General features: G+C 44.9%; 2 protein-coding genes across 4 annotated transcripts; one reads left to right on the forward strand and one right to left on the reverse strand.

Moving 5' to 3' along the window:
• The first annotated feature begins 112 nt into the window (after nucleotides 1–112).
• On the forward strand, nucleotides 113–1862 carry RPL36 (ribosomal protein L36). Its single transcript, XM_064396766.1, has 3 exons — nucleotides 113–319; nucleotides 1035–1169; nucleotides 1732–1862. The coding sequence occupies exons 1-3, from the start codon at nucleotides 227–229 to the stop codon at nucleotides 1819–1821; spliced, it is 318 nt and encodes a 105-aa protein (XP_064252836.1). The 5' UTR covers nucleotides 113–226; the 3' UTR covers nucleotides 1822–1862.
• A 1050-nt stretch (nucleotides 1863–2912) lies between these two features.
• LONP1 (lon peptidase 1, mitochondrial) lies at nucleotides 2913–24655 on the reverse strand. 3 transcript variants are annotated; one of them, XM_064396763.1, is made up of 18 exons: nucleotides 24260–24655; nucleotides 22118–22206; nucleotides 21604–21723; nucleotides 20239–20467; nucleotides 19644–19705; nucleotides 18943–19072; nucleotides 18431–18514; nucleotides 15936–16156; nucleotides 14573–14711; nucleotides 13624–13802; nucleotides 10658–10745; nucleotides 8698–8820; nucleotides 7855–7971; nucleotides 7433–7573; nucleotides 7182–7347; nucleotides 6048–6256; nucleotides 4625–4789; nucleotides 2913–3289 (listed from the first exon to the last, which is right to left on the reverse strand). In XM_064396763.1, exons 1-18 carry the CDS (start codon nucleotides 24644–24646, stop codon nucleotides 3125–3127), a joined length of 2814 nt encoding a protein of 937 aa, XP_064252833.1. In that variant the 5' UTR covers nucleotides 24647–24655; the 3' UTR covers nucleotides 2913–3124. The 3 variants fall into 3 exon arrangements, with proteins under 3 accessions (XP_064252833.1, XP_064252835.1, XP_064252834.1); XM_064396765.1 differs by lacking the exon at nucleotides 24260–24655 and adding an exon at nucleotides 23826–23894; XM_064396764.1 differs by lacking the exon at nucleotides 24260–24655 and adding an exon at nucleotides 23732–23882.
• Nucleotides 24656–26453: the final 1798 nt, after the last annotated feature.

Here is a 26453-nt window from a genome sequence, read left to right on the forward strand (position 1 = left end):
GCGGGGTGATTCCCCAGCCCCTCACAGCACACCGGCCGTGCCGCCAGGGGGCGCTCTCTCCCTCGTACTTCCCCCGCGCGCCTCGGCCCCGCCCACCGCCGGAAATGGCCACGTCCCGGAGTCCCGCGCGCGCTCGTTCTTTCCGGTGCGGCGCCATTATCGCGGTGCGGGTGAGGCCGAGTGGGTCTGTGTCTATCCGCGTCCATCGGGCCCGGGCGCCGTAGCCATGGCCATCCGCTACCCCATGGCCGTGGGCCTTAACAAGGGCTACAAGGTGACCAAGAACGTGTCCAAGCCCCGGCAGTGTCGCCGCCGCGGGGTGAGTATGAGACTGCTGGCGCGCAGTGCCCCGGGGCTGCCTCTCGCTGTGGGGGCCGAACGAGCCCGCCGCCCCCAGTGCGCAGCGCGGTTGTGTTCGTGTGTCCGGCGCAGAGCCGCCCATCGCCTCCGGCCCGTCCCACGGGGCTGCGGCTTGCGCTTTCGCTGAGGGAAGACGGGAGGGCTCAGAAGCTGCGCGCTGCCCGTGACTGCGGGGCGGCGGAGCTCGGCGGAGCGGGGCCAGGCGGTAGCTGTGAAAGCTGTATGCTTTCTAGTCTCTCCTATTCTGCTTCTTTTGGTAACAGCAGGCAATCTCCCACAAAACTGCCCCGAATTTTTCTACTAGGAGCTATTCAGATCCGATAGATGCGTGTTACAGGACATAAATGCATCTGGGGCCTGTTATTCATTCTTATTAAATGCTCTGTGTAGCTGTAGTGTCCCACTTGTGCTGCAGTGCAAATCTCGGCTAGCTTATGGACCTGCTTTTTCCAAAAATGCCAGTGTGTGACACATCCGGACCTGAGCCTGAAGACAGACTGGCATACTTAGCCAAGCTCACGTGCTCCACAGGATCTTCTAGGGATTAAGTTTTCTTGGGACATGGCAACAGCATGGGCTGGTTTTGAAGCCTAGCTGAGAGCATGCCACTTTAGTCCCCTCTGCATAGTGCCTTGTAACCCGCTGACCAAAGTAACCTCCCTCCCGTCCCACAGCGCCTGACCAAGCACACCAAGTTTGTGCGAGACATGATCAGGGAAGTCTGCGGCTTTGCACCCTATGAGCGACGTGCAATGGAGCTGCTGAAAGTGTCCAAGGACAAACGTGCTCTGAAGTTCATCAAGAAGCGGGTGGGTCAATCAACTAACAATGGATGGTAGAAACTACTGTGTCAGTTTTCTGTTTTCTGCCCTCTCCCAGGAATATTTGGCTTTTTAATTAATTCTCTGTATTTTTTGCATTTGTTTTGGAAGTAACTGGTGTAATATGATGGAGTGGAGAGAATGTTCCTTGGGCTGGGTGGGAGAGCAGGAGATGGAGGCAAAGGTACTTCGCTAAAAACGCCCCGAGCTCAAGGATTAAAGCTTGTCATGCTATTTTTCCATGGTTTGCATGTGGGGAAAATGAGAGCAGCACTGATGGAGGTTGTGTGCCATTAACTAGGAGACTTCAGATAGGGTTCCTTGAGTTGTAATGATTATGAGAGCTGCAAGCAGCCTCTTTCATATGCAAATAACTGTTAAGATACTACTGAGACATGATGGCAAACTCCTGGCTGGAGGTTGAGTCCATCTTTCCAGGACTTTACCATTGTGCCTGGTTTTGAGGTGTGACAGCAGGGACACCTGTGCCCTTCCCAGTCTGTCCAGTCTGCACTGGGTGAGGACTGACAGCTCTGCTCTCTCCCTGCAGGTTGGCACTCACATTCGGGCCAAGAGGAAGCGGGAGGAACTCAGTAATGTCCTGGCAGCCATGAGGAAAGCTGCTGCAAAGAAGGATTGAGTTGCACAGGCTGCAACACAATAAAGTCCTTTTTCCCAAAACCATGGTAGTGAGTGTTTTTGGTACACCTACTTCAGTGGGTGCTGCTGGGGGATGGTGACAAGGTCCAGAAGTTCAGCCATCAAGAATTTGGGTCAGTGGTTTATTGTACCTGCAGGTGGAGATGCTGATACTGGTGCTGCTGTGACTTACTCTAGAGGGGAATCCTCTATGACTATGTGCAGTCTCAGGATGTGGAAATGTCTAGAATAATGCCTTCTACCTCCTAGTCTGTCTTCAGACCTAGATGGTAGTAGGAGGGAAGTGGGCAAAAATGGCTGTTGAAAACAGTAACTACTTTGCACTTCTTCCCCAGGGCACATCAGCCCATTCCTTATGAGCAGCTTATGTTTCCCCTTGTACCCTCTATTCAGGCCTGTGTTCTGCAGTGTGGCAGCAAGTCATAACACCTGGAGTCAGCAAGAGCTCCCTGAACTTCAATAGCTGGATTCTTTATTCTCCCCTGAGTGCTCCCTTGCTGAGATGTTAAGAGCTGTTCTTGGCTCAGAAAATACCTTTTTTTTAGTGTTCAGTGGGAGACCAAGTATTCAAGTTCTCCAGCCCCCAGGCCTGTATTTACTGGTGTACAACAGGCCAGATACCTAATTCCTTTTCTGCTCCTTGAACATGATACAGCTGTTGCAGAGGGGCACAGCAGAGTGGAGCAGCACAGTGCTGCTGACTGGTGACCAGCTGAGCATGTTGCTGGTCTGCCCTCTTTAGCCTGGAGTTCTTCCTGGTGGTATTGACCTGGTGACTGAACCTAGAGAACCATGTCCCTTTATCAGCTGACTGTACTAGCTGTGCTGAACTGTCTTAGGATTTCAGTGTCCTTTCAGCCCAGCCCAAGCTTCTAAACAGAGACAGATTCTGAGAGCTACTTGCCTTTTACCACATCAGGAATAACAGCTGTACATCAGCCTAGCTCTGGGTGTACTGTTCAGTCCTTTCCCACAAGTCATACAGAAATTTACAGTGAAATAGGTGAAACATCTTCCATGAGAAAAGACCAGACTAGCCTTACTGCTGGTGGCTGATAACATGTCCATTCCTTTGGCAAAATTGGAAATCCTTTATTGTAGATCATAATTCAGTATTAAAGACTGAGAAATACTTTATTCTAGCAGAGCCTTAATTCATTTTGGCAGCTGCGCAGCAGCAATAGCTTCACGTCCCACTTCAGGATTGCCCCATGTCACCCATCTCTAGGCGGGGGCTGAGAGCTTAGGGACAGAACACCTTCCAGCCATCAGGGCATAGCATGTCATCCTCCAGTGTGATCCACCTGTGAAAATGCTATATCAAATACCTCTGTGTAGTGTTCCACAAAATGCACTTCCAGTCCTTCTGTAATGAATCCAGCAAGGTCATAATAATCTTTTTTGTTCTCTGACGGCAGAATGATACAGGTAACGCCTGCCCTCTTTGCCTGTGGGGAGAAAAAGTTGAGCTGTTGAGTCCTAGAAATCCTTCTATGTACCAGAAACACCCTTCCCCAGTTCTGAAAGCAAGAGCAATTATTCTGGAGCATCATCCAGCTGTACTGTCTTCTATGAAGAGCACCAAGGGCATTTGTGATAGATATCACCACGGTGAAGCATGTTCTAGATCCCTCCTCAAGCCCCAAAACACCTAAGTCTCCAGTGCCATCTCAGCTGCAGGGACAGATGAGGAGTCAGCAGCTTGGGGAATTGTTCAGAACATTCATACTATTTTACAGAGTTTTAAGTATCTGTTCCAGCTTGGGTGACAATAAAGTCTCGGATGAAAGCAAATTTAGAAACAGCTTGTCAAACCAACCTACCCCATCAACACCCTTAGTACAACTCTACAGAACCTTTTGATAGGGACACCTTTCCTGGAAGGAGCACAGAAAGCAGAGCTGCTCCTCCCAGGACAGGTTTGTACCCATTGCTTTAGGGGTGATCCTGTGTTTAGGCCTGTGGCCACTCACTCCTGCAAGAGCAGCCAGTCAGTGCCATAGCACAGGTTAGTCCTGTACTGCTGTACTGCTACAAACAACTACTCATTTTTAAGTCATACAAGGAAAAGAAATCACACTGTACAAGGCTATAGCCCAAATTTATCTGGGAACAGAACACTGATGTGAAGACCCAGCTCAATGGAAGAAGACCTAATAACACTGACTGAAAAATATGTGTGGTGCAAGGCTTATGTAGGCCAGAATTGTGCAGGTGAAAAGTAGGGAGAGAGCCTGAATGCTTGGAAAGAAACTCTGAAAACTGAAAACAGATTAAACCAAAAATACAAATACTAAATCTAAGTTCCTCTTATCTAAGACATCTGTATAAAATTTCAAACAAATTCACACTGGAATTAGGGAACAGAGCCTTGATTTTAAGAATGTACCTTAGAGATGCTATCAGATCTCCACTGGATGCCCTCCTGAAACAAGCAATTCAACACAGCAGAGGTGATTGAACTGCACTAGTCTGATAGAGCAGACAGCTCTGACAGCCAGTTCAAGCTCTCAGTCACCTTCAATTCTGCCAGTGTAGGTGGAATTGAACTAGGCCAACATACATGCTCTGGCACAAAGCCTGGAGTCCCATCCCTTTTCTCACAGCCAAACACAGCCAAGATCCCCATCTTCCCCCACAGACTTTTCCAACCCGTGTATGGGATGAAATCTGCCTCTCCCAATTCAAAGAACAACCCCAGCCCAAGAGGCTGTCTCTGTCCCCAGTGAGCCCAACCCAGGGCTCTCCTGTGAACAATGCAGAGAGAAGAGAAGAGCTCTTACTGCAATAGTCTTCTCCTTGATTCCACCAACAGGAAGAATTTTCCCAGTCAATGACACTTCTCCAGTCATGGCTACATTCTGCCTCACTGGGCAATTCATAGCCAGGGACAGCAGAGCTGTTACTATGGTACATCCTGCGCTTGGTCCATCCTTCGGTGTTGCTCCCTGTTTAAAAAAACAAAGCACAACTCCCCTGCTCATTCAAGAAGCAGCACAGTCAGACAGTACTCTTGTCCTTGTTGTTTTAACATTGTCCAAATGTCATGAAACCTCACAAAGGTTTTTGCATGTGTGAGTGATGGCATCCCGCTATTTGAATTGGCTGATATATTAACAACTGTGACATTCCTCACCTTATTCATGAGAAATAATCCACAAATGGGTTCACAAATGTGGTTTCTGGCATGATGCCACCACCATACTCAATGGGCTCAGGTCTTTGAGTAAGCAACATCAGTGGAAAAAAGAGCACAAACACTTTGAAGCTCTTTCCTAGACCTAAGTCAACATCACAAGGGGAGAGTGCCAAGAGTAACAAACTAGTGGGGGACAATACAAAAAACAATTCAAGGCAGAAAAGATCAGTATGTAAAGCCCCACAAAATCCAGGCCTGAACTAGTGACAGTCTGGATTTATCTGAGAACAAACCTCTTTGTGGTAAGAGCAGAGGAAATCAATGTTTGAGAGGGAGTAGAGACAGAGATCATGTCTGCTGTTTTCTCATCTTTCAGGGAATGAATTCAGAGACAACAATGCAGTACCTGGACAGATACAGAGCAAGCTGCAACAAAGACAGTGCACACAGAGCACTCAGTAGTCCAGAAGTAAAGCTGGGGCACAGTCACAGCTCGAAATCTGTATTCAGTAAAGCACCTGCCCAAAGCTTGTTATACAACATGTGAGCCACTCTGAACACTGTCAGCATTTATTTTCAGCCCAAAATATTGGACAAAAGCAACCACTGCCATTACATGGATGAGGAAGCATGGCATAGAGATCAGTAATATTTTCAATTATGTGTAAATGACTTGAAGCCTTTAAGAAGGCTTAGTAACACAGAGACCTAAACTTTGATGTCTTTGTAACTTCATCCAAGCATTTATCCAAAACACTTCTCTCTATGTCATGGTTTCCCCACCTGCACAACAGGCCAACAGCTGCAACAAAAGCTTAGGTTTCTTTAGAAAATTGTCCAAGCCCCTCTATTGTTGCCACATGCTTGCTGTACAAAGGAATGGCAACATGGCTCCTAAAAAGACCTTCATAGGAGCCTGAAGAAAATGTCTTAATTCCTTGGTTTTACTGGTAGAAGAGGGCAATCTGCACAACATATGGACAAATGAAGTGCCTTCCAGCTTTACATCTAAGGGAGCAAACCAGCCGGGCTGCTGTGCACGCTCTGTGAACTCTGCATCAGTTTACCTCTGGCACATGCAGGTGGATATGAGAAGATATAAGAAAGTCATTGTTGGGGTCCTTCTGCATCAGAAAGGCTCTTGCAAATGTGTATGCAATTTTGGCACTCTCTTTCATTACATCTCCCAGTTGCCCTGTTACTTCAAGCGACCCGTCCTTGTTTTCCTTGTCTTTGGGTCGCCTCAGGGATGTTTCAACAAACAGAGTGGAACCTCCTAAAAAAAGAAAAGAAAAACAACATCTGAAAAAAGTTAAAGGCAAATTAAACTAGAAGGTTTTAGTGATGCAGAAGCTATGTAAGGCATTTGGAACTGATGCTCTCTGATGAGACACTAGCCCTTGTGTAGAAAGCAGCTGAAACCTGCTCCTTAAATACCTTCAGGAAGGCCAGCTAGAAATCTCAACAGTCTCCATTTTTTGGACTTCACCTTCTAGGAACACAGATGCAACCCCTACTTAATGGAAAAAAACAAGTTCTTATAATGGTTTCATGTTCTTTGTTTCCTCTGAGAGTAAGCTGAGTTCATAAAACACTTTTAGCCATTTAATTCTCCAGTGCCAGCTATCTATTTACCTTCTCCACCATACTGATAATTTCCCTCTTTACTTGAATTCTACCCCAGATCAATTTGAGTATGAAGAGGTCATCTACTTTGCTGTGTGCTGTATTTCCATCCTGTAGTGCACATAAGCCCACAAGTTACTAGGGGAGTAATTCAATGAATGGTAAGCAGCCAACTGCACCCACTCTACAGAGTGCTGGAACACCTATACCTGCCCTCAACACCAGAAGTCAAATCAGTGTTGCACATCATTGACAAGACACAGCATTCCTCAGCTGTGCTGTGTCTCACAGTGGCACCTCCTGCTGCTGATGTTCCTAATGTACATCAATTGTATGGGGTATGGAGCTTGAAGAGAAAACATGCTGACCCCTAAGCTAAGATGAGCCTGGGCAAGGGCAAAAGAAAGGCTCCCTTCTTCAAGGAAGTAGTACTCAGGATCCAAAGGCCAAAGGAAATTCCTTTTACTGGTGCCTGTAGAAAAACATCACTGGACTCAGTTCTGTTTGACTATTACATTCAGCTCTGAAAATTACACAGAAATGTAGGCATTAACTCAAAAGTAATTTTGTCTCACCCATAGCTGTCCAGGCCAGACCCATCACCACTCCTGGGGGAGTGGTTTCATACATGCGATCCACAGTGAAGATGGGCTTTCCTACAAAGTCCTGCAGGTTTTCAGGTGTTACTTGGACCATCTCTGCTTCTCCACTCACAATTTTATAGGCAGATTTCCTCAGTACCTGGGTGAGATAGTAATTTTTCTCTGTAAAAAAAGCTGAGAAGGCTGATGCACAGTGGTTGCAGTTACACGTAACTTCCCCTCACCTTTTCTACTTGTTTCTGCAGATTTCTCACCCCACTCTCTCTGCAGTACTGCTTGATGAGAACAGTCAGGACATCTGATGTGATCTGAGCTTTGTTTTCATCCAAGCCACACAGAATTCGTGCTTGAGGGACCAAGTATCTCTGAAAGAAATAATCCCCCACATCCTTCTCTTAGTATTTGTGACAAAGCCTAGTGGTTCCAACTCAACTTTCTGCTGATAGCTCAACGCTGCTTTCTGGTGTCCACAGCCTATGGCACACTGGAGTTACTTTAACTGTGTTCAAATCAAAGGAACTCTGTCCAAAATACCATGTGCCTAATTTTTTTGGACATAGTTGGATGTAAATATGTAAGCCTGAATCTGCCAAAAAAAAATCTACCAGATGTAATTCACATAAAGCACAACAGTGATTCCTCTTACCTCTGCAATTGCAAGTTTCTCTTCTGCTACATATCCTGACACATTGATCACTTCCATTCTATCCCGCAGTGGCTCTGGAATGGTTTCTGTTACATTGGCAGTACAAATAAAAAGTACCTGGAAGCATTAAAAGATCCTATTAAGAACTTTCATTAACCACTTGCTTTACTCCAAGTACTAATTCCTAAGTTCTGTGTTTCTCTGTCCAAAGGTCTAGAGCAAGATCACCCTCTCTGTGGAATTATCTTTTAATAGAAGTCTGGATTTCAGAATTATGTAATAGCATGTTCCCTACCCCCAAAATAAATGTTTAGAAATACACAACTGAGAAATCGGAATGGTTTGATAGGGACTAGAAAATGGGAGATCTAGATCTCACTCATAAGTTCTTTCTACTTTCTAGGAAATTAGCTCAGAATGACCCAATTATCTATACCTATTCCTACTATGTCAATTCTGTAACTTATGCCAGCTGCACAAAAAGTGCAAATGTAAAGATGACCAATTTCAAAAGCTTCATAGCAGCATTAGGCCACCTCCCTTGACAGTAGCTCTGCCAATCATCATGTAAAGGAAAACTCTTGCCTTTTCTAGTGGAAACCACACATCTGTTTGTTCCTGGCTCTACAGGGAGTTAGGGCTACAGGACATATGCGGGTGATCATGCTCTTTCATGTACAGACACTTCAGTTAAAATCAACTCCTACAGAGACAGCTGTATACCACTTATGTTCCATCTGATTTTCCAACAGAATGTCAGCATCCTTTCATGGACAGGAAATCTCTGCACTGAAACACATTCAGACATTCTGGCTCTACAGCCTCTGCAGAGAAGAGAAATACCTTTGACAAATCCACAGGAACATCAAGGTAATGATCCAAGAAGTTAGAGTTCTGTTCTGGATCCAATAGTTCTAGAAGAGCTGAGGATGGATCCCCTTGATAGCCTCTTCCTATTTTATCTACCTGTGGGAGAAAAGAATTTAATACTCCTAGAAGTTTCCCACCATGATAAATTCTCAAGCAAGATTTTTTTCAAAGCTCCATTTGAAAATGTTCATGAGTGTTCATTAACATCCAATACCAGTCTACCACTTTTCTGTGCACTCATCCAAGTCCCCACTATCTTCCTGTGTGAGCACATGACACAGCTGAGAAGACACAGGATTTTTGAGTGTTGCAGAAAATCACCATGAAGGCTCAGGCAATGTGCATACAATAAAAAGCACTACTACTAGTGGGCTACTACTTGTTAAACTGAGATAAGCCATAGGCACAGACCAGAACACTTCCACAGTGAGAGGACTAGAGTGCTAGCTTACACCACTTCTCTAATATGCAAGCGCAGACACACTCCTTACTCTGCTCAAGGTGCAAAAAGCCCACACACAGCCATCCAAGCAGAGCCAGATTAGTGACTTGGGCTGTTGTCATAGTCATAAGTTGATTGAGGCTCATGGGGACTTCCTGAAGTTATCCTGAACAACCCCACTGCTCACATAGGGCCACTAGAGCCAGCTGCCCAGGACCATGGCCAAGGTCATTGACTGTGGTCATTGACATTCACATCTAGCACTGTGAACTCTCCTCCTGAGGGCCACTGCTTCTTCTCCCTTACAAGCAGCATTAATTTGCCTTAATGAAATTTGCTGCTACAGCCAAGGCAGGGCTTCTGGCCAACACCAGTCAAGTATCATAACCTACAGGTTCCATTACCTTTCAAATCATGATATTCTTTGCTTACATCATGCTGCAACAGATGACAGTTTACTGGTCCCACATACAATTCCTCCCAAGAATCTGCTTATGTAGAAACAGGCGATCCCCCAGCCAGGGAATAATGTGCTCTGACTCCATGATTCAGGAGGCTGACCAAATGCTTTATTAAGCTATACTATATTACACTAATACTATACTAAATTACATACTAAGAGATACTATACTAAAAGGATACTATACTAAAAAGATACTACTACTACAGAAAAACCCATGATTGTCTGGAGACAGTCAGGACACAGCTTTGACTCAACTAGCCAATCAATCCAAACAATCATCAGCAGACTCCAATTAACAAACTCTTTTTGGTAAACAATATCCATAACACATTCCACATGTGCCAAACAACAGAAGCAGCAAGTAGAGCTAAGAATTGTTTTCTCTTATTCTCTGAGCTTCTCACTGTCTTTCCCAGGAAAAAACCCGGGAGACAGTTGTGCCTGCTGCTCTCTGTGAAGACAGCTGTGGGCACATCTGCTGTTGGTCCTTCCTAGGTATGGCACACAAGAAGGCCAGAATGACCTCGAGTCTATTCTGAACACCTGATATTATATCCTGTCCTTATTTGCTTTTCAACAAATCATTAGGCTGGTAGCCCTGACTCATGTATTCTCAAATCAGACCACAAATTACTCCTTAGAGTCCTGCTTTAGACCTACTGAGAGTGACTCTTGCTAATAATCACACAGGCAACAGTGGATCTGTGCACAGTGACATGCTCACATCTATGCAGGAAACACAAGAACTACAGAAATTCTGAATATCCAGCCAGGTCCATTATGATCAAAACAGCTATAATTTAATCAGAAGGACACAACTAGAATTTTAAAGCTGGAGTCTGCTATAAGGAGAGAAAACAAAGCATCTAAGGTATCAGTGTAACCCACAGAAGTTGAGAGCCCAGCCTCATATGAACAGAAAGAACCTGGGATTTTTAAGAGAGTTACTGCTTCACCTTTTCTCTGAGGATCACAAATTGATACACGTTTTTAAGAGCAAAACCTAGAAGAAAGACCAAATACTTCACCTCATCAATCAGTATAAGTGGATTCTCTGTCTTGGTCTTCTTCAGACACTGGATGATTTTTCCTGGCATTGCTCCAACATACGTCCTCCTGTTTTACCAGAGACTGTATTTAGGGAACCATTGAAAAGTACAACACAGAGCATACATCACACAGCTAACAGAACAAGTATAACCTGTTGGGAAACAAATCTTTATTTCTTCAACATCTATCAAAAGTATTCTCCATCACCATATTAAGCACCAAGACCCAACTAGTCCGTTTCTATTAAAGAGAACTGACATGAATTTTGGCAAAATACTCCTGGACTACAGTTTTTATCTTTAGTTTAAACCACTTCTCAATTAAAGAAAAGCAAAAGAGGTTAGGCTGAGAATAGAGATGTTTGAGTTTTCATGGGTTTTGGGAAAGAAATGTTAGAAAAGTAGTATTTCACTTCCTCACTCGATAGGGACAAAAAGACCAGTATAAATCAAAAGACACTAAAGGAACAAATTGCTAATAGCAAAACATAACCTTCCTGCTAGAGATTGCTTCTGGTATCCAGAAACAAGCAGAAGCAAAGAGGGTAACAGAGTGAAGGCTGAGAGGCACAGAACAGAGAACATCTGAAAAACATAGAAAATACTTTTCTCTGCTTCTGGGTAAGGCGGAGGCCTGCAGGCTCCATTTACTCCACAGAATGGCTACTCTTACTGGTTTGAACACAGTGCTGGTTTTATGCTCAGATACAGACCCTTTGCTATGATGAGGCCACACCTGGAGTAGGCATGCCTACTCCTGGACTTAGGAGTTCAAGAAAGGCAAGGAACTGCAGGGGAGGGTCCAGTGGAGGGCTGTCAAGGTGATCACGGGACTGGAGCATCTCTCATGGGAAAGACTGAAGGAGCTGGGCCTGTTTAGCCTTCAGATGACTGAAAGGGGATCTTATCAACGTGTAAAAATATCTGAAGGGTGGGTGTCAAGAGGACAGGACACAGGCTAATGGGCACAAACTGAAACACAGCAAGTTCCACCTGAATATGAAGGGAAACTTCTGTACATTGAGGGGGACAGAGCCCTGGAACAGGCTGCTCAGAGAGACTGTGGGATCTGTTTTCTCTGGAGACATTCAAAACTTGTCTGGACACCATCCTGTGCAACCTGCTGTAGCTGAACCTGCTTTACACAGAATCACACAGAAACACTAGGTTCGAAGAGACCCTTCAAGATGATCACGTCCAACCCAGCCCCAACACCTCAACTAAACCATGGCACTGAGTGCCACATCCAGTCCTTTTTTAATGCACATCCAGGGATGGCAACTCCACCACCTCTCTGGGCAGACCATTCCAGAACCTTGTCCAGAACCCTTTCTGTAAACATGTTTTTCCTAATATCCAACATAAATTTCCCTTGGTGCAGCTTGAGACTGTGTCCTCTGGTTCCATCAGTTGCTGCCTGGAGAAAGAGACCAATCCTCACCTGACTACAACCACCTTTCAGGAAGTTGTAGAGAGTGATAAGGTCACCTCTGAGTCTCCTTTTCTCCAGGCTAAACAAGCCCAGCTCCCTCAGTCATTCCTTGTAGGGCTTGTGTTCCAAGCCCTTCACCAGCCTTGCTGCCCTTCTCTGGATGCACAAAAGAATGTAAACATCCTTCCTAAACTGAGGGGGCAGAACTGGACACAGCACTCAAGGTTTGGCCTCACCAGTGCCAAGTACAGGGGAAGAATGACCTGGTTCTGCTGGCCACACTTTTACTGATACTGACCAGGAGCCATTGGCCTTCTTGGCCACCAGGGCACACTGCTGGCTCATGTTCAGTCAACTGTCGACCAGTACCCCCAGGTCCCTTTCTGGCTGGGCACTGTCAGGCAAACACGGTTGGTCAAACACGACCTACCCCTCCTAAACCCCTGCTGGCTGGGTCTGATACCCTGGCCATGCTGTAAGTGCTGTGTGATGACACTCAGTATAAACTGTTCTATTATCTTACTGGATATTGAGGTCAGGCTGACTGGCCTATAATTACCAGGATCCTCCTTCCCACCCTTGTGAATGGGGGTCACATTGGTCAGCTTCCAGTCGTCTGGAACCTCACCAGTGAGCCAGCACTGCTGATAAATGATGGAGAGCAGCTTGGCAAGCTCATCTGCCAGCTCCCTCATCACCCTGGGATGGATCCCATCTGGTCCCATAGATTTATGAACATCCAGCAGTTCAGCAGTTCTCTGACAGCCTCCTCCTGCATAACAGAGGGCCCATTCTGCTCCCTGACACCATCTACCAACCCAGGAGGACAGTTGTCCTGAAGACAAGCCATATTTCCACTAAAGACTGAGGCAAAGAAGGTGTTAAGCACTTCTGCCTTCTCCCCTGCTTTAGCAAGAGAATGGTCTAGACGATCTCCAGAGGTCACTTTCAATCCCAACCATTCTAGGATTTTTTGTACGTGGAAGGAAAATAAACCTATGGAAGGATCAGATCTACCCATTTTTTATTATCTTCTTGTTTTCTCCATGAATCTACTGATTTTTTTATTCACTTCTTGTTCTCCCTGTGAATGTTCTTCTTTCCAGGTTTTCCTCATGCAACATATCCATCCTGATTATTTGGAAACCAAGTCTCAATCACACCTGAAGACACATGTGAATGACCCTGTTCAAATTGTCACCATTCTCTAGCTCTGACATCTACAGACACATTAGCATTTATCATCAATCCAGTGGTTTTGGGTAGCTCACTTGGCTTTTCAAAGCTGAGAATACACAAGAAACAGGGAGCAATTGCACTTAAAAACACAAATATAATTATTTTCCAAACTCTACCCTTTGCTATCTTTTTCATCTCTTTCTATATCTCAACTCCTGGCAGCAAGGGTTGGCAGAACAGAGAGGAGAATTATATACATTGTCCAACTTCAGTTAGATTCCTATTTACTTTAGTAAAAACTGCTGGATAGAGAAATTTCTCAAGTTACACTGACCTGTGTCCTTTTATTTCTGCAACATCAGTCATCCCTCCAACACTGAAGCGGAAGTACTCTCTGTTTAGGGCTCTGGCAATGGAGCGAGCAATACTGGTTTTGCCAACTCCAGGGGGACCATAAAAACACAAAATCTTCCCCTGGGTGGATCCTCGCAGCTGGCTGACTGCAATAAATTCCTGTAGAACAGATAAAGCAGTGAACAAAGGGAACATCAGCAACACCAAAACACATTTGTTATCAGGTCAAGGAGTGATTACAAAACAAGCATCATACACAAAACTGGTTCTCAAAGGACTTGCAGGAGGGCAAGGGGAGAAGCTAAGTCAGGATACTGATGCATCTGTTTTGCCTCTGGTTATTTATGGTTGGCTGTCCCCAGGTTCTGTGCTCTGTATCAATCTCACCAGAAGAAGCAGTCTCTACTGCCTTGGAGCGAGAAGACAGAGTTCAAGTTCTTCTCCCAGCTTCTCTTGCTCTCACCTGAGTCTGTCAAGCTACATGTGAGCATCTCCTACTGCACCACTCCCATGTACTAAGTTAAGCTTGTCTTATTTCACACTTCTGTGCTAGACAACCCTCAAGTAACACTGAACAGTTCAGGAATCAAAAGATCACAGTTCAAAACTGAAACCTCAACTGATTATACACTCACAGTGAAGAAACATCTGTGCAAGTGGGGAAAAAAATCAAGAGACTGCTTCCCTTGGACACTTGCCCAGCATTTAGGGCAAACGGGAATACTGCAGTTTGAAATGAGAATGCAACCTTCACTGCCACAAGTAATTAAGCACATTAACTGATTACCAGAACATTTGGGTCTTTCATGCAGCTTTATGTTTGATGCATGAATTAACATCAATTAAATGGAGACTGCAATCTAAAACACATCCAAAATGCCTGATGTTAAGCAGTGTGAAATGGGACACACTGCCTACTTCTGCCTTACCAGAATTCGCTTCTTGACGTCATCCATTCCATAGTGATCCTCCTCCAGAACTGCTTGGGCTCTAGCCAGCTCCAGGTTCTCCTCGCTACACTTACCCCATGGGATGGATGTCAGCCAGTCCAAATAGTTCCGTGTAACACTGACAGAAACACACAAATGAGAGTGATTGACCAGCTCATGTCTTCCTCCACCGCCTTCCAAAACAAGCTCATCCAGAACAAGTGGGATATAAACTACTCATGGAAGAGGGCCATCACTATTTGGGCTGTCACTGCGAACCTTTTTCATGGTCTTCAACCTCCACCCATAAAAAAACAAAGCTTTTTTTCACAGCTTTTGCTTTTCTGAAACAAAGAATCTCCAACACCACAAGGAAAGATTTAAGATGAGGAAAATGATGCCAGTATGGAAGTTAACAGTAGAGATAATCAGCATAAACAAACTGAAGAGAACACAGGTGTGTCAAACCACTAGTCACTGGTCTAAAACTATGCACTTAGATCAGGAATTCAAGTGTACAGGAAGGTCTGCACAATGCAGTAACTATCAAATTGTGCACAGTCATGGACACAGGGAAGCACAGCCAGGCTGTCTGAGCCCAGCATCCACCTGAGGACAACTGTCATGTCATCAGAGCTTTGGCTTTTTTCCACCAAGTACTTGCTTTGCAAATCTGCAACCACTGTTACAACTCTGAAGGAAAGGGACTAAATGCTGCCTGTGAAGCCCAGTATGTCTTTTTCTGTGATTGCCAAGATGCTGCTTATCCAAAGGCATGCTTGCCCTTAAACACAGTCTTTTACTCTGTAAAAGATACTTTTAAAAGCAGAGACCCGGAACATTAAGAGAGCTGATGAATATACCAACTGCTGTATAATATAGCACACTGACTCAAGAGACAAGAAATGTTCACCTCAACCTCAGTTTCTGACAATTTACATCACAGAACACGTGTTACAAACTATTCATTCACTCCTTAGCAATTCCAACCATGCCCCAATACTTCAGGGACCACCTCAGCTGGCTTAGCCAATGACATGTATTAGCTTCTCTCACATCTACTGAAGCACAAGAAAGAAGAGCCAAAACTGAGGGCAGAAAAAGAATCACTGCATACTTCATGAGGAACTAACTGCACATTTTGTATCTCTAGCATCAGACTGCACGAGAAGACAGAAGACCTAAAATGATCAAAAGAGGTAGACTACGTAAGTAAACACAGGCAATTTGGAGAAAAATCCTATAATGTAATGATATGCTATGGGGAAGGGAGGGGAGGGACTAAGTTAAGTGCTTAATAGAACTGCACCGTTGCTTCACTCTCCTAATGAACCCTGAGAGCATGACATGGCCATGCACTCACTTGAATTCTGAGGAGTGATTATCCAACAAGCCCAACTTGTTCAACTCTTCATCAATCACATCCATGACATGTTTTGGCACTACCAGCTCCTTTAGTCGCTCACGGAATTTCTCTTCTATAGCATCCTTGTCCTCTTTTTCCAGACCTAATTCTTTCTTAATGATCTTCAACTGCTCTTGAAGAAGATACTTGCGATGTGTTTGCTTGATCTTCTCCTCAACCTAGACAAAGCAACAAATACAGTAACTAATGTATTCCTGGTACAGCCTATCTAACATCAAACGCTTCCAAATACTCCTCAGTTATAACATTCCCAGCAACTGAAAATTCTACTTGGAACTCATCTGCAGTGTATTCTAACACAAGAAGTGACTTAATAACATACTCCAGTACCCTCCATATCTTGGTGACCTTCACTGGCCATGATTCAGTGCTTCAATGTTCTGTTTGTGTTGGGGAGACCAAAAGCTGGGCAGACTAATCCAGATGTGACCTCCTTAGTACCAAACAGAGATGGCTAACCACTGCTCTCTATCTGCTGCTCACACAGGGCAGCGGAAGCCCAGTATGCAGCTGGCCTTCCTCCTTGTGGCCTTGCCACAAGGCCAGTCTACTAATTCATGGTCAGCTTCCTTCACATCCGGCCTTCAAAGTCCTTCCCCGTATAGCTATTTTCTATCCTGATTATTCCAGGCCTGGTCAGGGACTATGAATTTCACTTGGCAGAACTTAAGTAGGTTCTTACTGACTCCCTGAGGGGATACTGTCCTAGGTTACAATATAAAGATGTATTCTATTCCCATCCTCAAGAGCTGTTGAAACCAGGAGGAGCATCATTTTTTCCTTATCTCCTGTTAATGGGCCCATCAATGTCTTGCCACATGACTCCCTCCGGGAGCCATTTCTGTAAGCCATCACTCAAGAGAATGATAACAGCCCATTGTGAGATGTTCTGCCCAGGGGGGAGGAGCTAAGCATCTCCACCTGGATATAATCTAGGTTTTGGGACACAACAAGCAGTCTTTCCACTGGATTCCCAGAGGAACAGCCACCCTTACCCGCTGGTTTTCTAGAAGACAAGAGCTACCAGATCGTCTCTACGGGATCATCACTTCAACAAGACCATTTCATCTGGACTGCTACCACCACCCTAACTAGCAGGGTGTCAGGTTGTATTCTGACTCTGTCAGTGGTTTTTCTTTTGTATTATTGCATGTATTTGGTTTTTTTTAACCTTTTCCTAATAAATTGTATTTCTGACTTAAGAGTCTCTCATTGGTTTTGCTTTCAAACCAGAACAGATACCACTAGTAGCTGGCTGAAGTTAACTTTACCATGTTGATCACAACCTTTTCTGCCCATTAGTCCAGCAAATTTTTTCACCAACCTCATACTACATACTTCCAGTCTGTAACATCCCAATTTAGTCAGATACTATTACAGCTGACCTCAGCAAAGGCCATGCAAATGTCAAGGTATACAACATTCATTGCTAGAATACTAGAATCATTTAGGTAGGAAAAGACCTCTGAGATTATTGAGTCCAACAATTAACCTAGCACTGCCAATCCCACCATCAAGCCATGTTTCCTTTCTGTGTTCTGGGCTTCTCATGAGAGAAGACAATTAGGCAGTTTGTTTTTGGGAAATCCATTCTGGCCCTTCCAAATCGTGTAGTTTTTCATTTGCCTGTATGGGACTTTTGGAGAATTTTCCCCATAATCTTTCCAGGGACTGGGGGTAGGCTGACATGCCTACAGTCTCCGTGATTCTCCTACATGGAGATGGGCATGGCATCTACCTTTTCCTGCTTCCCAGGAACCTGTCCCATGACCACAGTGCTTTAATGATGAGTGAAAAAAACAAAATAATGACATTGATAAGCCCTCAGCATTCTTGGATGTTTATCTGGTCCCACAAACTGCATCTGTTCAATTCGCTTAAGAAGTCTCCAACCACTCCAATCCCGGTCCAAAAGCATTTTGCACTTAACAGGAATTCTAAAAGCCCCAGTTACTGGGAGTTAACAAACAAAACATGACTCAGTAGTCTCAAATATTTGCACTTCACATACTTCATTTCCATTTAGATGCAGTTATTGTATTCTGATTAAATCTTACAACAAGTAGGAACTATTGCAGCTCACAAGAGTTAGCAGAAGGTCATTTGAAATAACATTGTGCAATTTACACTAGTACATGCTATATACAGTATTAGGCTGTATATTGTTACATTGGTGCTTGGTAAACTGCAGACCTCTAGATTTATTTACCTGCTTGCATGAAATTACAATTTAGACACAATTTAACAGCAGATGCTATAGCCACATGTCTTGTTGCTTCTACCATGGGCATGAAAAAACCACATTTCTAATAGAAGAACAGAAAACCTTAAATCTAAATAATGCACCCTTTAGAGCACACACCTATACTAAGCATCACAGTGGTGGACACAATATAAATACACACAAGGTATTTGTTACTCCAGAAACTTACCTCTCTTCCAAGACGCTGCTGAAGTTTGCTCAGCTCATGCTCCTTTTTCAGAAGGGAAAGAGCTTTATAAAGCCGTTTGGGAATCTGCAAAAAATAGACACAAAATGAGTTTTGAGATTGCATACCCTTGTTAAGTAACACACACACACACATATATACATATATGTATATACTTTTTTCCTCCCAGAGAGAAAGGCAGAATAAAAAACTTCAACAGGTTGTCTGGGAGAGCTTTACAGCACTTGCAGATGTAGAAAGACCAACATGTAGCAACTCCACAGCATGCAAAGAAAATTATTTGCTGCCAAAGATGCAGAGCACTCTGATTTACCCACAGGAAGTAAGTACTAATAATCTACTTTATCCTTCAACACAAATCTAGTCACTGATATTAACGTATCATCAAAAGTAGCACTGAAGTCTCTTCTGCACTGAGGCTGGTAAAGAAAAGGTGACATACAACAGACCGACTGATTCCGTTCACATTGCTCAAGTTAAAAATTTCATCTTACACTGGTTTCTTCCAAGATGTCTTGAAGTTCATGTGACTCTGCTCCTGTTAGGGCTGCACCCATGTCACTCAGATAGATAGGGTTATCTACCACACGCTGTCCAGCCTGCATCATCTGAAGTACAGACTCTCTGAAAATAAAAGGTAAAAAACCCCAAAATGCTCTGTAAATTTTTACATTCAAAATGGGATATCCTAACTTACTTGTTATGACAGTACAATGAAATGAAACACAACTCAGTTTCATAGCAAACTATTTTTTAAATTTGACTGTATCAATTCTCAGTAACAAACAGATAAATCACTTGGTTAGAGGAATGATCACCAATATATAAAACTAAGTATCTGAAATACTCTCCAAACAGTTATGTAGGATTTTTTTGTGCCAGCACCGCAAAACTTTTATCCTGCTTGTAGGACATGGATCAGATCATGACGCTTATTGCACTGTGTTTCACTTATACACAGATCACCTGCCTTAGGACTTAATCGTTCTATGTTGTTTCTAAATTGCACATCAGTTTTCAAAACTTTGATTCCAACAATGGACAGAGGTTACATCCCAAACCAAAAATCTACGTGACAATTCAGCAAATATCTCTACCTCATTACAACTGAAAGGCAAGTGGTATAGAAAATGCCAGAATATTCCAGCCTGAGAACATGCTGTTCCCAAAGCAGGGCAGCATGGGAAGGACATACCTGTACAAGGGGTTCAAGGCGATGATGTCCCGGATTGTTTTAACAATTTCTGCAGTAAGTGCCTATAAACACAACAAAATCTAATCACCAAAAGAATGGAAAAGGATAGGCAAGATCTCAGTACAAATATGACATTTTCCAGAGTCCAGCCACTCACTGCAGTGGTGGGCTGTGATGGTTCTTGGTGCTGGGGCAGTTCCTGCTCACAGGAAAGGCAACAATAAGGCCTAGAGGCTGGCTTTCTGCATGCACAGAACTTGACTGGGTCTTGGCCAGAAGATACGATCAGGCTGAACACCCAAGCCACATTAGAGGAAACACTCAATTTGATGGAGGTCATCACACAGATTTAAGCATGGACCAGCCTCTTCATTCAGCACCTTTTGAAGTCAACAGTTTTAAGGAACTGAGCTGTTATAATAAAAATTCTTTACTTTCATATAAACCCCTTGTGCAGTTACTGTGAGAACAAGGAAGTATGTGCTAGTTTCTGCAGCCTGAAATTAGAGCCTGATTTTAGAACTTTTCCTTTTAAGCAAGAAGTTTAGGTACAATTCTACAGGACAAGTCCAAGCTTGTAAACTAATTCACTTACTTTAACTTCTTCTGTGATCTGAAAATCTTCATGAACCACATTCTCTACTTCTACCATGAGAACTTCCTTTGAAGAAGCAGCTACAGGATCTAGTACTAACTCCACAGCTTGGTCCTTTACTCCAGTCTCCTCTTCAGCCTCCTTCTTAGATCGCTTCTGTTTCCTTCTAATTTTTTGTTTGTTCTCAGGTTCCTCAGGCTCAACCTCTAGTTGCTTGTTTATACGAATCCTGAAAGCCAAAAGAAACCAGCAACAATCTATCACCTTGTTACATGTGATTTCAGCTCTTCAGCATGAAAAGGAGAAAGACTAAGCTGTATTTTGAACAAACTAAAATTTAGAAAGGACACACATTTGCCAGACACCATGTTTCATTATTTTGGCTTTTATACAGGAGTTTCCTTTTCTATATGTTCCCCTATAAATGCTCCTCAGATCTGGTATCTAGTGTGGTTCCTATGGACATGATTGACCAGTGCTCCAGGTCTCAATCAAACATAAAGACTAATCCCCAAGTTATATTTTAGGAATAACAAACCCTTCAAAGTTATAGGGAAGTATTTCTATTCCAAGTAACCCCAAACCAGTAGCTTATTTCCAAAATGCAAACATGGGTGTGCTTTGATAATGCAGCAAGAGATCTAAGACTCTATTTGAAAAGGAATTGACTTGTGAATTCACATAAATTTAGCTTTGAGAGGACTGCTCATTCTTTGCTGTCCAGAACAAATTCATGTGAAGAAAAGTGAGGAGATGGAAAAAAAGCCATGCTTCAAAGAAAAACCCACCCTGGATGTGTCTCTTCTGCCATGTTTCTGTCCTTGTATTTTTCCTTCAAATAGAAATTACTTATTTGATGCTTTTAAAAATACAATTTCTTAACTTAGTTAAAAATACCTGGCATAAATGGCTAAAACTAGTTTTTCAGCAAAAATCATATTTTCTTCAATTCAGTTCTGGGGCAAAATTATGTCCGGGGCAAGACATAATTAAAATTCTGGACCCCCCATCCCTCCTTTTTTTAAAAGCAAAAATACTGGCTTGAATTAATTCCAGAGATTTTTTTTCCAGCATTACTAAGCCTTGCTGCAATTGTCAAAGTAACTGCTAAACTTCAGCTTAATGAATGTTTGCTTGCATCATATCACAGTTGATATGACAATGACGTGCACTGTCTCTTTTGTTTTGCAGCTAACCTGTCACAGCTGTGACAGTACATGGAATATCCTGACATTCTTAGGCTATGGGGTGGTAACAAAGCAAAAACCATACACAAGTTGTGTAGAAAAAAATTAATGTATGTGGTGAAACTGATACTGTTTATACAGTAGTTTGCTGAGATGCAGTGAAGTACAAGTAACCAACCTTCGGTGTCCCATGACTATCATACGCAACTTGTCTCCAAGATCCTGCATTTCATGAATCTGGACAAAAGTTCCCATTTGGTATATTTCATTCAGATCCTCCACCACATCAGATTCATTGCTATTGAGCAAAAAAATTGGGAGTAGATATTCAGAAACTTGAGACAGCAGGTCAAATTAAAAAAGAAAAAAACAAATCACTGGTTGCAGAACTTTAAACTGTACTTAGGGGCAAAGAACTTAATCCCCATTACGTAACCCCTTTCCAAGTCACCCAAGTATCTGGACAGTTCATCTCCTTCCCAAACAACAACCCTTTTCTAAACCAAGACTCCAGCTCCCAGCAGTGCTCGTGGTAGCAACAAAGACTTTCATAGCATAAGAATGGTCCGAGACCACCACAATTTCTGCAATGCTACCCAAGGCAGGGCCTTTAGGATGACAGCTCTTAGTGTAAATGCAACCTGGACAGCTTATTTCTGTATTTTTTAAAAAGATCAAGAGAAACAACTTACGTGTCATCCTTTTTAAGAAAAACACCAGCATAAGGCTGGGCAAGACGAACTTTCCTCCTCAGCAGTTCAACCAGCTTCTTATTTTTCACCTAGGACAACAGGTATGCAATCAGAGGTGGATTTTTTATTATCTTTGCACTCCCAGGGTGTAAAGGCATGATGACACCCTACAACTAAATTATGAAGTCAGAGCTTGTACGGTTCTAGTCTTGTCTCCATTAGAGGACAGTAATATAGAAGTGAAAAAAAAGGTAGAGAAACATGAAATTTAAGTATTTTGAACAAGTCACTTCCCAGTCAAAATAAGACAAGCTCAAAGACTGGGGGAGGAACTAGACCTAATCTGTACAAGTCTTACAAGCAAGAAACCTGAGTTATTTGAACAGTATGTTGTAAGTTTCTGTTGCTATCACTGTTCCCTTCCCCTTCCATACCTGTACGTCCTAGCTCTCTGCTCCTGATGGGGAGCTAGTTCACTCTTCCCTATCAGCTGCCTGAATGCTTCCCAAAAACCCTAGTTAAAATCCTCTTCTCCAAAGCCTTCTCTGCTCAATTCCTCTCCTACACCCACAAGTCTGAGTTCCTGCCTTGAGTTTCAGCCAGTATTCCTAGTTTACTTTCTTACTCCCCTCTGATCTCAAAATTCCACACACCTGTCCCAGGCAGATCTCCCAGCACCACTGAAACTGTTATCATAGCAGGCTGAATCCTCAGTGATCCAGATAATAACTCCTTGTGAATTCTGCTGTTGCATGAAGTCACCCTGCCAACCACCGAGTGCTCTTCAAAGTGATGGACATAAGCTGCATTGCTCAATGATTTGCTAACAACCAGCATGGTTCTGACAGAACAGCACAAGCACTGCTGGCCTATTCTAATCTCAGCACACCTATTCTAATTTTGCACAATGTTTAGGAAAAATACGCTTACCAATGTCAGAGACATTAGCAGCAAGAAAATTATTAATTCCATAGGCACTATAGAGATTCCACCTTGTCAGGTAAATTGCAGCACAATGAACTCACAGGATAAGAGAAAACATTTAACAATTCTGTGAGACATTGTTCATCCAAGCATTGAAATTGATGACTTCCGTATATAAGTCTTCTATGATTACACGCTGTTAATAATATATAATCTTCTCCTTCCCCTGACACATCTATAAAGACACTAGAAGCTGCACTTATTAGATTTGAATATGCCAAAAAATACTGTACTAGAAATAACGTTATGCTAAATAATACTATAGGAACAAGAAAATATTGATTTATTTCATACTACGTTTATTTCAAAATCAGACTGGCAACACACCAGAAAGGCACAAAAATACAAGTACTTGTTCCAGATTGGGTTTCATTTAAGGAGGAAAAAGTATTTCTGACTTGTAAGCTCAAGCCACACATCAATGATGTAATTCATAACTCTCAAAATCTTTATGGGGTGCAGAGGGAAAAGATCACACTCTAAAAGATCACACTCTGGTGACTGCCATCCCCATTCCTCAACACCCTCTCCCACCGCAGCTGTACTGCTCTACACAGAATTCCTGCTTTTTCCTTGCAGCTCACAGCTTGCTGCCTTCACCAACACGGGTCTCGGTGCTCTGACACCAACCTCCGGCGCCAAAACAAGGACACGTTTGCTTAACCTTCATCAGAGAACACAAAAATGACAGCGAACTTCGAGAGAGTGTATGTGAATCGCCGACCTTCTCTGTTAGGAGAGCTGCTGACGCAATAACTGTGAAACTTCAACTGGCCCCAAAGAAACCGCTATCCCGACACGACTCGGTTACAAAGCTCGAGCTAAAGGCCGAGCAGCGGCTGCCCGTGGAGGTCACGCACGCGGCTGCCTTGCTCTGCAGTTCAAGGAACCTGCCAAGGCAACGAGAGCGGCCCGGAGACGCGGCCCCGCCAGCGGCGGGGTCAGTCGGTAACTCCCGCACGGCCTGGGGTGACACTACCCTGGGACCCCCGCCCGAGGCCGCAACGCTGGGCTGAGCCGCCTCCGGCCGCCCTGCGAGCCAGCCCAGAGCACCTCCCGACGCGGCCCCGGCACTTCATAGCAGAGGCAGCTTCCGCCCAGGCCGGGCCGGCAGAGCCGAGCCCCGGCCCCGGGACCGAGGGCTCGGCGGCGGCTCACCTCGATGATCTTGATGAAGCGCGGGAATACGGGGTTGCGCGTCACGGCGATGAGCGGGACATTGGGGAAATGCTCAGGGACGAGCAGCGGCGTCAACGCCGTTATAACCGGCCCGGCCCCGCCGCTGTCCGCCCCGCCACCGCCACTGCCGCTGTCCTCGCCGCCGCCTTCCAGTGAGTCTCCCCCCGGCACACCGCCCGAGCTGCGCTGGTGCCAGCGCGGGCCGGCGCTGAAGGCGGCGCGGGGCGGCGGTGCGGGGCCCAGCGGGGTCGGGACGGCGGCGGCGGCGGCGGGGGCCCAGAGGCGGCGCCGCGTGGGCCCCAGGACGGGCCCGATGACAGCAGGCCGCCAGCGCCCGCACAGCCGCCACCAGCGCGCGGCCGCCATGCTGCCGACGCGCGAGCCTCACTTCCGCCCTCTCGCAGCGCCCGCCCCGCCCGCGCGGGGTCGCGTGGCGGCGCGCACGTCCGAGCCCGCCCGCGAGCGCGCGTTCGAGCCCCGGTCCCGGCCCGGCCGGGCCGGTGCCAGAGGGAGGGACGCGGCCAGCGTGAGTGTGATTTGGCCCAGCCTTCGTTTTCCTCCTCGGTTCCCCGCAGTCGGCTGCCCAGACAACCGCCGAATAGCTCCAAGAACGGCGATTCAGTAATTTCTCTAATGACCCTGTTCCACTGCTCCGGCAGCTTCTGTGTAAAAAAAATCCTTCCTGATATTCCGAGGGAGCCTCCCGTGTTTCTTTTGTACCTATTGCCTCTTGTCCCGTCACCAGGCATTACTGAGAAGAGCCTGGCTCTGTCTTCACACCTCCTCTAGGCAGGTATTGCTCTACATTTATGACACCCCTGAGCCTTCCTTCAGCAGGCTGCAGTGCCAGCTCCCCCAGCCTTTCCTCAGGGGAGATGCCCAGTCCCTCCATCATCTCTGCAGTTCTTCTCCAGACTCTTCATGGTGTGTCTGTGGGCGCTTGTAGTGGGGAGCCCACAGCTCACCAGCTGTGGCCTCAGCAGTGCTGAGGGAAGGCTCCCGTCCCTGAACCTCACCAGGCCTGGTCAGGCGGGGGCATAACAGTGGCTTGGGTTCAACTAAGGGACCAGCAGAGCCCTCAGGTCCTTCTCCGCAGAGCTGCTCTTCAGCACTTTGGCCCCTTGTGTGTCCTGGTGCATGAGGTTATTCCTCTCCAGGTGTGGGACATTGCATTTTTTTTCACTGAACTTCATTATGTTCCTTTCAGCCCACATTTCCATCCTGTCGAAAGATTAAATTAAAGATTCAAAAGAGCCTTGAGACTTGTCTCAGTGATATCTGGTGAAAAGACAATAGGCAATGGGCACACATTGAAAGACAAATTCATTTAAACAAAGAAACATTTTTACAATGGGGGTGATTGAGTGCTGGAACAATGTGTGGAATGTGCATCCTTGGAGAAGTTCAAAATCCAATCAGACAAAGTCCTGAGCAGCCTGCACAAATTGCTTCTGCTCTGAGCAGAGGTGTTTGACTGGGGATCTTCAGAGACCCCTCAGCCAAGCTGCTGCTACCACACAGAAGTCTGCATGGCTGGAGAGGCAGGACCGGTCGCCTAGATTGCAGATATACCCCAAGTGGACTATTAGGCCTTAATAGCCCTGGCAACCTCCCTTTGCACCCACACCTCGGACCTGCTCATAACTTGCTGTTGTCTTATGGTCTAACTTCTGAGTCTGTGCTGTTGCCTTTCTTGGGTGCTGTGGGACTGGGGATGCCCTTTCCCCAGCATCCCTGTTATTCAGCTTGATTCCTGTCCCTTAGGGAACAGAAGACAAGAAAAAGGGATATCAAGAGGAGAACAAACAACTTTCACTTTCTACAGATGCCATGCCATTAATGCAACATTTTAGCAAGTAATATAAACCCATTATCGTTTAAGCCTCTGAGACCTCTTCCACATAACCTTCTTTGGGGGTGGATTTTCCAGATGGAAGTATGTGCCTATGTGCTGTCTGGTGCAGATGAAGCAAACCTCATGTGGCTTTGTCAGTTTATGGACATATGGCAAAGATGGCATCAAAGAAGAAGCTTTAGGGAAAGGCCTTGTCAAAATCTGAGACTGGTATTTGACCCATGAGGTAGGCACATGGAGATTGATGCCACACCCTGGTTGCAGCTGGAGGAGGTAGCAAATTTATGACAATATTTTGATGTTCAGGTACTGTAAACA

The sequence above is a fragment of the Passer domesticus genome, chromosome 21 (assembly GCF_036417665.1).
Source record: "Passer domesticus isolate bPasDom1 chromosome 21, bPasDom1.hap1, whole genome shotgun sequence".
NCBI classification, from domain to species: Eukaryota; Metazoa; Chordata; class Aves; order Passeriformes; family Passeridae; genus Passer; species Passer domesticus.